At 38.6% G+C, this 11,531-nt stretch overlaps 3 protein-coding genes across 3 annotated transcripts; all 3 read right to left on the bottom strand.

Moving 5' to 3' along the window:
- Positions 1 to 245: 245 nt before the first annotated feature.
- LOC124407447 (uncharacterized protein K02A2.6-like) lies at positions 246 to 2,558 on the bottom strand. The gene is made up of 3 exons (XM_046883570.1): positions 2,229 to 2,558; positions 1,100 to 2,104; positions 246 to 1,004 (listed from the first exon to the last, which is right to left on the bottom strand). Exons 1-3 carry the CDS (start codon positions 2,556 to 2,558, stop codon positions 246 to 248), a joined length of 2,094 nt encoding a protein of 697 aa, XP_046739526.1.
- Positions 2,559 to 4,665: 2,107 nt separating this feature from the next.
- On the bottom strand, positions 4,666 to 7,806 carry LOC124407446. The gene is made up of 2 exons (XM_046883569.1): positions 5,766 to 7,806; positions 4,666 to 4,769 (listed from the first exon to the last, which is right to left on the bottom strand). Exons 1-2 carry the CDS (start codon positions 7,804 to 7,806, stop codon positions 4,666 to 4,668), a joined length of 2,145 nt encoding a protein of 714 aa, XP_046739525.1.
- Positions 7,807 to 8,546: 740 nt separating this feature from the next.
- LOC124407155 lies at positions 8,547 to 9,221 on the bottom strand. The gene is made up of 2 exons (XM_046883010.1): positions 8,849 to 9,221; positions 8,547 to 8,758 (listed from the first exon to the last, which is right to left on the bottom strand). The coding sequence occupies exons 1-2, from the start codon at positions 9,219 to 9,221 to the stop codon at positions 8,547 to 8,549; spliced, it is 585 nt and encodes a 194-aa protein (XP_046738966.1).
- Positions 9,222 to 11,531: the final 2,310 nt, after the last annotated feature.

Below are 11,531 nucleotides of genomic sequence, written 5' to 3'. Positions count from 1 at the left end.
TAATGGCTGTGGGGTGAATGAACCGCAAATTAAGTTGTTTAAGAAATATATGTTTATTAACAAAAGCCGGGAGCTCTTGTAGCTCTTACATTTTATATGATGCTTCGTCAGTGCCACACTACTACGACGACTCCGCTGCCGCCACAGCCACCTACAGCACGCAACACGCACGCCTCTAGCGTGCATACCTTACACCTTCCCTTTTGAGATTAGATATATATTTTGTTATTGTTATATATATCTGACTATCCCTTTATATAATCCTTAAATTTAGAAGGCTCCCTAATGCTACGACCACTACGAGTTGTCACAGTCTGTTTAGTTGAGTCTTTACCAATTTGAATTTGCCCTTTTTTAGCAGGTGTACTTGTAGTGTTAACATTATCATCAATATCGTTCTTAATACTAACATCACAGTTGTCATCATTACAGTTATCAGTCATCTTAATATTAGCATCACAATTAGAGTCATTATTGCAGTTATCAGTTATTTGCCTGTACTTGTTTTTTGATTTTCTTAAGTGTATTGAATTTCGTCTCAGCGTTTCTCCTTTTTGGTCTTTGATCACGTATGATCTTGGAGTGCTGTGCTTTTGTATAATCCGGGCCGGTTCCCAGATTTTCCCTTCTCGCAGTACGATATTTTCTCCAGGCCCAAGGTCTTGTCTAGGTTTAGCAATTTTGTCATAATAGTATTTATATATATTCTGTCTGTGTTTAATTTGTTCGTGTACATTTGGTTCAATTACTGGCTTTAAAAGATTGGAGTGAATAGGTAGTTTACCTCTCAGTCTTCGACTAAAAATTATCTGGGCTGGTGAGGCTGCTATCCCAGAAATAGGACAATTCCTATATTCTAGTAAGGCTAAGTTAATATCCTTATCCTCCTCTTTACACTTTTTCAAAATATTTTTGGCAGTCTGCACAGCTCTTTCTGCTTGACCATTACTCTGGGGATAAGTCGGCGAGCTAGTTACCACCTCAAAATTCCAACCCTTCGCAAACTGGCCAAATTCGTATGAATGAAACGGCATGTTATCACTAATGACCTGTCTCGGTATGCCATGAGTTGCAAATACAACTTTGAACTTCTTAATACCTCAGCAGCTGTCTTATTTGCTATTGGCAATATTTCCAGCCACTTAGAGAAATAGTCTTGTATAATAAGAAAATTTTTGCCCATGAACTCACAAATATCAGTGGCAATTTTATTAAATGGTATGTCCGGTATGTCGTGAGGAATCAATGGCTCCTTAATATTTTTTGTCCTAAACTTTTCACAAACTCTACACATGGCCACCATGTTTTCTATGTCTACCATGAGGCCTGGCCAATAAACAGCTTGACGTGCCCTGGCTTTAGTTTTGTTGACTCCTAGATGAGCCTCGTGTAACAGTTTTAAGACATCCTTTCTAAGTTCAGTTGGTACAACCAATCTATAATTTAAATATACCAAATCATCCTCGACATTCAATTCATTCCGATATTTGTAATAGAATTTAATATCTTCGCTAACCTTGCTTTTGTCTGGTGGCCAGCCCTCGTTGTAGTACTTCTTAATTTTGTACAATACCGAATCTGATTCAGTTGCTGTTTGGTATTCCTTCTTTTTAGAATCTGAGATATTTAGACTAGTATTGACTGAATGAACTACTTCAGTGATCCAATCACTTGAACTATCCTTACTGTTCGCCATATGGTTTCTTGATAGCAAATCTGCTACATACATGTTTTTACCCGGTGCATGGGATACAGCTAAATTATATTTCAATAGTTTTATTTTCATCCGTTGTAGCCTACTGGACGCTATGTCACCTATGTTTTTATTATTAATAATGCTGACAAGTGGCTTATGATCTGTGACCACGTTAACGTTACGACCATATATGAAGTTATGGAACCTTTTGGTGGCAAACACTATTCCTAACAACTCTTTTTCTATTGTTGCATAGTTCTTTTCAGCATTGTTTAGGCTATGTGATGCATAGCAAACTGATCTACCTTCCTGCAGCAAGCAACATCCCAACCCACTTTGTGATGCATCAGTCTGTATGGTAACTTCCTTACTAGAATCGAAATTTGTCAAAACTGGTGCACTTGTGAGCTGTTTTTTTAATTTGTTCTAACGCATCAGAGTGTCTTTGCAACCAAAGAAACTCCACTTTTTCTTTTAACAGCTCTCTCAATGGTGCTGTCAGTTCAGCCAGATTAGGTATGTATTGTCTTACAAAGTTCACAATTCCCAAAATACTTTGCAACCCCTTCTTATCTACAGGATTTTTTAGTGCTAGTATTGCTTGAAGCCTATCCGGATCAACATGCATGCCATCTTTGTCGAACAAATGTCCCAGATATTTTACTTGACAAACTTTGTACTGTATTTTGTTTGGGTTAAACTTTACGCCAACTTCCTTGGCTCTTTTAGTTACTTTTTCCATTATCTTATCATGCTCATCTAGTGAATCAGCAGCAATCAGTAAATCATCAAAGTAGATTTGAACACCCTCAATATCGGCAAAATTTTTGCTGTTAATGTACTGAAAATACTCCGGAGCCATATTTAACCCGAATGGTAATCTATTAAATTTCCAACACCCAAATGGAGTACTAAATGTGCATAATTCACTAGATTTGCTGTCTAATTCGACGTGCCAAACCCATCCTTTAGATCTAGTACTGAAAAGATTCTCTTATTGCACAATTTTTCGCTTATCTCCGCAATTGTGGGTATTAGTACATTTGGATTCCTTTTTATCGCCTTATTTAAATTAGTGGGGTCTAGACACAATCTCAAAGTTTTATCCTTCTTCTCTACTATTACTAGATTACTAATCCATTCAGTAGGATTTGTTACTTTAGATACTATACCTCTCTTCTCCATTTCTTTCAACGTTGCCTCTAATTTATCTCTTATGGCTATCGAAACTCTCCTCGGTGGATTGGCAATAGGTCTACAATTTTCTTTCAGTGAGATCGTACACTTATCCTTGAATGTCCCTAGCCCTTCAAATATTTCTCTGTTATCTGAGATGAACTGTTTTCTGCCTACATCACTTATCGCTTCAATTTTTTGTATTAAATTCAGTTTGACACAGGTTTCCAATCCTAATATTGGCGTAACTTTACGTTCTACTACTATGAAATCAGCAAGGCTTTCCTTGTCTTGTACTTGACACTTGAGGTTTACGATACCAAGAGGTTTTATTTTAAAGCCTCCAAACGTTTCCAATACTACCTTTAATGGTTTTATCTCACACTTCTTACCTATTTTCTCTAATAAGCTATTAGGCAAGATGTTGACCTGCGCACCTATATCAAGTTTAAATTTTACCTCGGACTTTTCTACAATTATTTCCTCGTGCCATGTGTCAACGTTATCAATACTTTCCATGCTTAACGTTTCAATGCAAAAACTAGTATTATCATTACAAAAGTCGATATCTTCAGACTCCTGTATTTCCTTGACGTTCTTCTTGCGACAGGAAACTGCAAAGTGGTTGAGAATCCCACAGCTCGTACATTTCTTCCCGAAAGCAGGACACTGGCGAGGCCCATGTCTTTGGGCGCACCTTCCACAGTTGAACTGCCCAGTCTTCTTACTCCCCTCGGATGCTTTGCTCTTCTTATCCACTTTATTTTTGTATGGTTTTATACCTTCAACGGATTTCACTTGCAAATTTTTTGCCTGAGTTTTTGACGCTTCAGCAGCTTTGCAATAATCGACTGCTTTTTTCATGTCCAAGTCATCAATTCGGAGAAGTCTTTCTTGTAATGTCAAATCACTGATTCCTAGTACTATACGATCTCGAATCATTTCATCAGCGAGATTTTGGAACTCACACGTTTTTGACAACTTTTTAACGTCTGTTAAGAATTGCTCGAACATTTCGCCTTCTCTCTGATCTCTTTTGTAAAACACAAATCTTTCAAACACAACATTTTTCTTGGGAACGCAGTAGGCCTCGAAATGCTCTATCACCTTTTGTTCTATCTTTTTGTCCGCGTCACTTATGTTAAATGTATTGAACAGCTCAACCGCATCTTCACCAATTAGGTTTAAAAATATGGCTGTTTTTTTCGCTGTCTCAACACTTATTTTTCCCGATGCTTCCATATAAATGTCATAGCTCTGTTTGAATTTACGCCGATTTTCACTGAGATTGCCTTCTACACTCATCGACTTGGGGGGCTTGAAACCGTCCATCTTGTTCGTAGCGCGTCGTGCACGTTTTTCCATTTAGGTTATTAAATTTTAACCACGGAATATTTCTTATTCTTCACCTTTCACCATCGTTTTTTATTGATCCTACCGGCTGCGCCATGTAATGGCTGTAGGGTGAATGAACCGCAAATTAAGTTGTTTAAGAAATATATGTTTATTAACAAGAGCCGGGAGCTCTTGTAGCTCTTACATTTTATATGATGCTTCGTCAGTGCCACACTACTACGACGACTCCGCTGCCGCCACAGCCACCTACAGCACGCAACACGCACGCCTCTAGCGTGCATACCTTACAGTGGTAACGCTTTTTTATTGCGTGTAAACTTTTCCCTGCCTCGCAACCTGCTAACGTTCGGTTATTTTTTCTGAATATCGGTTTGTCTTCTTCACCTACTTCTTCCTTAATTATCGCCACCTCTCGGTCGCATGCGTCAAAAATGGAATTATCCACCTGTGGGGCGAGAGGGTTTGCTGCCGCTAGGTGTCAAGCATGACTGTGGCAACAGCGCGGCGGCAAAGAATATAGACTTACATGGAAGCACAAGTCCTGCGTTCATGTCGAAGCCGACAATTTAGTTCTCTAAATGAACGCTTGACGTCGCCACTTGCTCGCACGTATAGTGGTCCTATGTAGTAGTGCATGTGTGCGTGCAGGCAGACGGATGCGGAACGATCAGTTGAATGAACGGTACGTAACATTATGCTATTTTATATTTCACGGTCAACTTACTCCGTGATGAAAGAGAAACAGCGAATTTGAACGAGGTTGTGTATCGTTATGTATGTGTCGATTATCATCGCCAGATTGACGAATGGCTTCTACATTTCGGCCGAGAAAAGAGCGTCATTTTATTTTGCTTTTAATTAAGGTAGTTCTATCGTTTTTCCAAAATCTTACGAATCACTTGAAATTTTAATATGACGTAGAAGATACAGTCATAAAGAAATGGTCAAATTTTTAAAGTGATTCACCATCTAGTTTGTTAGATAAACGCTATCAAAAATCATGTTTCTGGGGCACGTTTCCTATACTTAACACGTGAGAGACTCCAACTACAGTTACATAAGTAATTATAACAAGAGAACGGATCTTACCAATTTTTTGAAAAAATAACATATTATTCTTGACTATATATAGATGCTTTTGAAAAAAAATGAAAATTTTTGACCATCTAGTTTCCGATTTATAGTCTTTCGAAAGTAATAATTTGCGCTCGACACTGAACGTGCAGGGGAGTGATTGTGTTGACGCGGCAACGATGCGAGGCGACAGCTGGCCAAGATGCGCGCGAAATTTGAATCGATAGAGCCCAAATTTTCTGTTTCTAGCAAGGTGAAGGAAGGAATGTTTTTTTTTGTCTGAATGATTGGAAAATATTTATTCATATTTAATTATTTTAATTTACATTATAATGTAATAATGAAATATAAACTTTTATTATAGAAAAACAAAGTATTAATGAAGATAATACATAAAAACAACATGAAATAACGAAAACTCAATATATTTCGATATGCTTGAGAGTTTGAAGTTAAGACCTACTTTGCAGGTGCGATATTATATTGTCGATAATTTTCTTCATTTTGGTAACGCGTGGTTTTTTTTCCGTCGTTTCTTTGGTCAATAATTCCCTAATTGCAGCTTCTCCTCCTGTCGCGTAAACTGTTGTCAGAATTTCGAAATCGAACCCAGCGCTTGCTATTCTTTTGATAATTGCGTCCGAAACTACGCCTTTCAAATTTTTCAAAGACGGTGTACAAATTTTCATTAACACCGAGTTTTTATATGGTTTACAGTGCAAACAAAAATCTTCTTTCTCGACAAGCAGATGGCACAATTTCTCTAATATATCAACATCAAATAATGCTTCGTGAAATTCGTCAGTCATTGTCAATTTTAAAAAATCACGTGCCAGCGTCTCCAGTTTAAACATTCCATTTTCTTTTTTTCTTTCGGGTAAAACTTTTCGCAAAATCGCCAAGCTGTCTGAAAATCCTGCGATCTTTTGGAAATTTAGAATCATTCCATTTTGAATGATATACCGAAGCAAGTGAGCAGAATCAAACGAAACATTATGAGCTACAAGAATGCAAGGTTTAGACGAGAAGTCGATAAATTCTTGAAATGATTCTAGGGCGTCCCGTGGTGACATCGACGGGACTTTTTTGCCGTTGAAATACAGATTTCCTTTAACGAACTTTAATCCTGTAATTCTGGACGCAGTAGAATCGATAGCTTTCGATGGATTGACGTATACACTGAATTTTCGATCTTCAAATTTTGCTGCAATTTGTAAGATTTCTGATGTTTTCGACAATCCAGACGTTTCGAGATCGAAATAAATGATGTTGCAGTCGTCCGAAGATAAAAAAACATCGGGTAAATCTTCAGCAGTATTTCTCAGTGGTACATTAATACTTGTAGAATTTTGCACGTCGATATCCATACCACAATTTCTCTCGTATTGTGTTCCTTCAGACTTCTCCATTGATTTTCTACAAGTTTCTTTCGTTTGAGTGAGTAAATTTCGACGTGCTTTACTTGAAGGCAATTTCGCCTTTATCGCTCTCTTTTTTCTCTTTTGGTCCAACTTCTTAGTAAAAGATTCGGTATATTTTCCAGGAGAAAGATTCAAATATTTTGAATTGACGTTCAAAACAAACATTTCTCCTTCGTTTTTCGTGCACACGGTGCTGGCTAATCTATAATCCGCTGCTTCGCTTTGACTATAACAACCGTTTTTCGGTGTTTTGTGAGCCATCATGTTGTTAAAACTTTCGTTAGGCTGACTGGATGCGACAATCGAAAATTTAGCAGCGTTGCCCGCATATTTCTCGAATATTTCCGACAATTTTGCGTGCAGTTGTACGTTTTGTAGCACTATTTTGTGCGGCTGTTTGCACCACGTTCCACAGTTTTCATGGCGACCGAAGAAATGCTCCGGAATATTGCGAAGACTTTTGGCTAGGTTGGCGCTGTCCCCTTTATTTTGAGCCAAAGCGTAAGAGAAACATTTCTTCAAATGGGGAATAACTTTCTTATCCCTCATTTCTTTGAAATTTTTCCTCAAATCGTATAATGCGCTCATAAAGTTTTTTCTCAGATGATTTGCATCTGTCAATTTGTGAACCGACTCAGGATTGCCTTGTCGTACTGCAGCGATTGTTGAACTATCCTCGTCACCGATGAGCACTTTGACGTTTAATCCAATTTCTTTGAGAATCGTACTGTCATTGACTAGAGTTGCTCCTACATCAGGCTCCATCGCCTTAGCACTACCAGAAAAGTTTTGTCGGCAATCATGGTCGGATTTATCATGACCAGTGCTGCAACGTTTGCATTTCCTATTACGCGCTGCAAAATCTAAAACTTTCCCACTTAGGAATCCGATTATGGTACCATAACCATTTAAGCTATTATAGCTCCGTCCGTTGCCTCGTTTGCTCCAACCCATATCATATGATACGATGATGTTGACGATATTTCCAACGGCTGCATCGAATATTTTTCTTTGGTCCAAGGCATCCTCTGTACCTTCAGGGTGCTGAACGTCGACATTCGTTGAAACTCTCAGAGACTCCATGAAAGGGAAGATGTCTTGGACTACATCTTTTGGCCTAATTACGGTAGAGAAAATAGAGAAAGAGAAAATCTGTAGGATGCATGAAAGACTATAAAACACAAAATTTGCCGAATGTTCCAGTTTATTTCTTGACATCAACTGTAATTGATAAAAATACAAGTAATAAAACTTGAAAAATTAGAATTCATAAAAATACGAGTACTAGGTGAAAAACGTCTTAAAATAAATCGTATGTTACAATTATTTATATACAAAATTCCTATAAAAATAGCTGTAAAATGCTATGAAAATCTGATTATTAATTTACACGATTAATCTTATTGTTCCAGCTTTTGCTTTCCAATAATTGGTGTCAAGGCACTGTATCGTTCAACAATCTGAAAGAAAACAAAAACAAGAGCAACGACAATGAAATTGTGCACTGCGAGGGAAATTAAAAAACTATCTACAGCATCAAGGGAAATAATTAACTTTGATCCACCGTTGAGTTTTTTTTAAAGTACATAAAATTGTCTATTTCAGACATTTTTTAAAAAAACTGTTGTAAATACAGAGTAAACTGTACCACAGTGGATCATGTTCTCAACCGCAGCAGGAAATTTTGTAATTTCTCTTCTCCGCAGTACCTAGTTTCATGATCATCACTCATTCTGCGAAGAATGTCTTCTCAATATTTTGTACTCACCGTAGCAAATGCTTTTGTTACAAAGCTTTACTACGCTAAGGAGAAAATATGAAACTTACATCTCCTGACATAACTTGTCGACATTAGCTATGACTAATTGTTTTTCTTCCTTCGCAGCTTCTCGACATGAGTCTTTTGCAGCAGCTTCTATAGCTGGCCCGATTTCCCGTTCATATCTCTTGTACAGGTTTGCTGATATCGGAGGAACATTCAAACAGACCAATAGCTTGTTCAAAGCTGTTTCCCCAATGCCGGAGTGGACAGCACCTGAAAAAATATTAAAGATATTTAGGCTCTAGTTAACTCATTTTTAATTATCAAAAACCATTCTATAATTTATAAGAATAATTTACTTACCCAACACAGCTTTCGTATTGACGTCGACTCGATTTTTATTTTCTCCTGTGCCATGCATTTTTCCGGTGTGCACTCGTGTCAACGTTGAACACTCTTCGCAGGAAATATTTAGAATACAGTTCAAACCCATTCGCGATTCCTCTACCGTATTCCTCAAAAAAATATCTTTTTTGCATTTGATGCATTTCAAATGTTCCGAAAGGTATTGCATGTCGACAATACGTCTACCGTCGAACGAAAATTTGAGGTTAGGCGGGGATCTTGGCACGTTTTTCGAAAGATGCGCTTCACGCATAGCCGCCACGGCTTTCACTTGTTTATCACGCACTTTTTTCTTGATAAAACGACCCTTTAGTCGTACTCTATCTGACATTTTTTATCAATTTTATGGAACTGTTTAAATGTTGACAAAAGTTGGGAATCGCGCTGTTGCCACGTTCAGTGCCGCTATGTGTTTACGTGTGAGAGCTCGTTCATATATAACAGTTCCGTGTAGAGGCGTACAGTCTCTGTTAAAAGTTTTTGCCCTACCGCGAAATCTAGAAATAGGATGTAACTACACGGAGCGGGCTAAACTTTTGGCTCATACGTGTACCGATAGAACTACCTTAAGGATGTATGCGGGACACTTTTCGGACGAAAAATGTATTTAATCAGAATTATTGTACTTCGGGATTCAATGAAAATCTGAAAAAATTCAGCAATAATTGGCATACTATGAACTACGATAACCAACATTAATATCACTCGAAAGTTATTAACTAATTGTTAAAACAATTAATTATTCAATAACATAACGGTGACCCCTTGTTTTTTTATACGAATCAAATTTGTTAATTTTTCTGAACGCTTGTTACGGTACAGAGGGACGGTAGTTCTTGTACCCACCCGAGATGTTGATTCGGGTGCTATTTTTTGGTCGGTTCTCGTCACTGTCCTCGTTCAGGGAATGGAAGAGGGAAGAATAATAATTAGAGAAGGATTATGTTTGATGAGAAATAAACTTTTATTGAGATTTGGGAATGGGGTGAAATAAGCGGCGAAGTTGTTGGGGAGTAGTTGAGGTGATGGGAGGAAAGAAGTAGGAGCTCGATGTTGTCGGGTTGAAAGTTCTGATCGGAGTCCATCCTCAGCGTGAGAAAGGAGCGAGGATCCAGGATAGAGGGGAATAGAAATAGCAACGTAAGGGCGATAACGAGTGGCGTAAGGCAAGATGGAAATGGGAGGACGAGATATGGAGTGTAGCATTACGATGGGAATGGCAGGTAGAGGCGAGAGGTTGTCGAGGAAGGTGGAGGAGACGTGTGGCGGGACGCCGGACGTAACACGCTTATGAATTTTTTTTTAAATTTTTTACCGATTTTGAAATTTCTTTATAAAACTTTTAGAATGGCCGTATATATGGCTTTTTTTGCCTAGTATCTTTGAAACTTTGCACGTCTAATGGTAAACCTGTCCTCAAAAATAATCCAAAATTTACATTTTTTAGTTTGTATTTTAAAATTATTTTTCAAATTTTTCCATTTTTGAAATATTTTGAAAAAAAAAATTATAAAATACAAACTACAAAATTGTGAATTTTGGATATGATTTAGAGGGCGGGTTTACCATTAGACTTGCAAAGTTTCAAAGATACTAGGCAAAAAAAGCCATATATACGGCCATTCTAAAAGTTTTAAAAAGAAATTTCAAAATCGGTAGAAGTAGTAAAGATATAAGAGGTCTGTATTCTAGTTCCAATCGCCGCCACCAGCCCCCCTATTCCTACAGGCTGGGGCGACTGCAGCGCCGCTAGGGGGGAGGGGGAAGCGAGGAGAAGAGTGAGGGGGGGGGAGGGGTCCTGCCGGGTCTTGTTCGATGGCGGGAGGCTCTAAGTTAGATAACGCTAGACCACTTGAAAAAATTCCTGGAAATGCTGCCTTTCAGCTCATGCCGGTAATAAATGCAGTGGTATGGGGACACAAGGAGAAAATTGAAACCATGCCAGAATATTTGGAAATGTACTTATGCACCATTATGAACCATCGCGAAAACCTCATGCAGAAATTTACTAAGCGGTTCAGTCTTGGCTGATCGTCGCAGAATCGGATTCTCACCATTTGGGTGCAATAATTACTGACTGCTGCTACGTTTTCTCAAAAGTCTTTTCCCAAACAACCCTTTTCGTCAGGTCCCATAAACATAAATCATCCGGTCAAGAGTCTAGGGATTAGAATTCATCTCTATGCCGCTCGAAGCCGCTTATCGCCAGCCGATTCTCCCACTGGGTATCCTTAACGTTTTTTTCACTAATGGGGTGGGGTGGGCGTCTGTAGGCTCAGACGGGGTTGATTACAATTTTTATCTTGGAGGCTACAGCTGCTGCAGAACGCTGAGACCCTCCCCCCCTCCCGCCCTCACGATCCTTCGGCATAAGGACAGTAAATCCATGGCAGACTCATCAGTCTTACACAACACGAGAAAGTTAAAAGTTCAGAATATCATCGTCACCAGTAGTAATACAAGGGGCATTCTGCGTATAGATTCCTGTTACCGACACTTACCGACATTTTCCCCAGACTCAAACCCTTCTCCGCGATGACGTCACAGTCTACTGTACCGACCGTCGATCAAAATGGCGCTACCTATTTATCGACCGAAGATTCAACCTTACCGACAGTGTTATCAGCCGAAGGTCAAAATC

Source organism: Diprion similis, chromosome 6 (assembly GCF_021155765.1).
Source record: "Diprion similis isolate iyDipSimi1 chromosome 6, iyDipSimi1.1, whole genome shotgun sequence".
Lineage (NCBI taxonomy): Eukaryota > Metazoa > Arthropoda > Insecta > Hymenoptera > Diprionidae > Diprion > Diprion similis.
Note: the sequence above shows the minus strand (reverse complement) of the source record. Positions and strands in the feature narration are given on the sequence as shown.

Coding starts and splice junctions, on each gene's coding strand:
- LOC124407447 (XM_046883570.1), bottom strand. CDS start 2,558: ATGGCTCCGGAGTATTTTCAGTACATTAACAGCAAAAATTTTGCCGAT. Junction 2,105..2,228: donor TTTTGGGAATTGTGAACTTT/GTAAGACAATAC, acceptor TTAAAAAAACAG/CTCACAAGTGCACCAGTTTT. Junction 1,005..1,099: donor CAAATAAGACAGCTGCTGAG/GTATTAAGAAGT, acceptor GAATTTGGCCAG/TTTGCGAAGGGTTGGAATTT.
- LOC124407155 (XM_046883010.1), bottom strand. CDS start 9,221: ATGTCAGATAGAGTACGACTAAAGGGTCGTTTTATCAAGAAAAAAGTG. Junction 8,759..8,848: donor CAATACGAAAGCTGTGTTGG/GTAAGTAAATTA, acceptor ATATTTTTTCAG/GTGCTGTCCACTCCGGCATT.
- LOC124407446 (XM_046883569.1), bottom strand. CDS start 7,806: ATGGAGTCTCTGAGAGTTTCAACGAATGTCGACGTTCAGCACCCTGAA. Junction 4,770..5,765: donor TATAATATCGCACCTGCAAA/GTAGGTCTTAAC, acceptor ACATGAACGCAG/GACTTGTGCTTCCATGTAAG.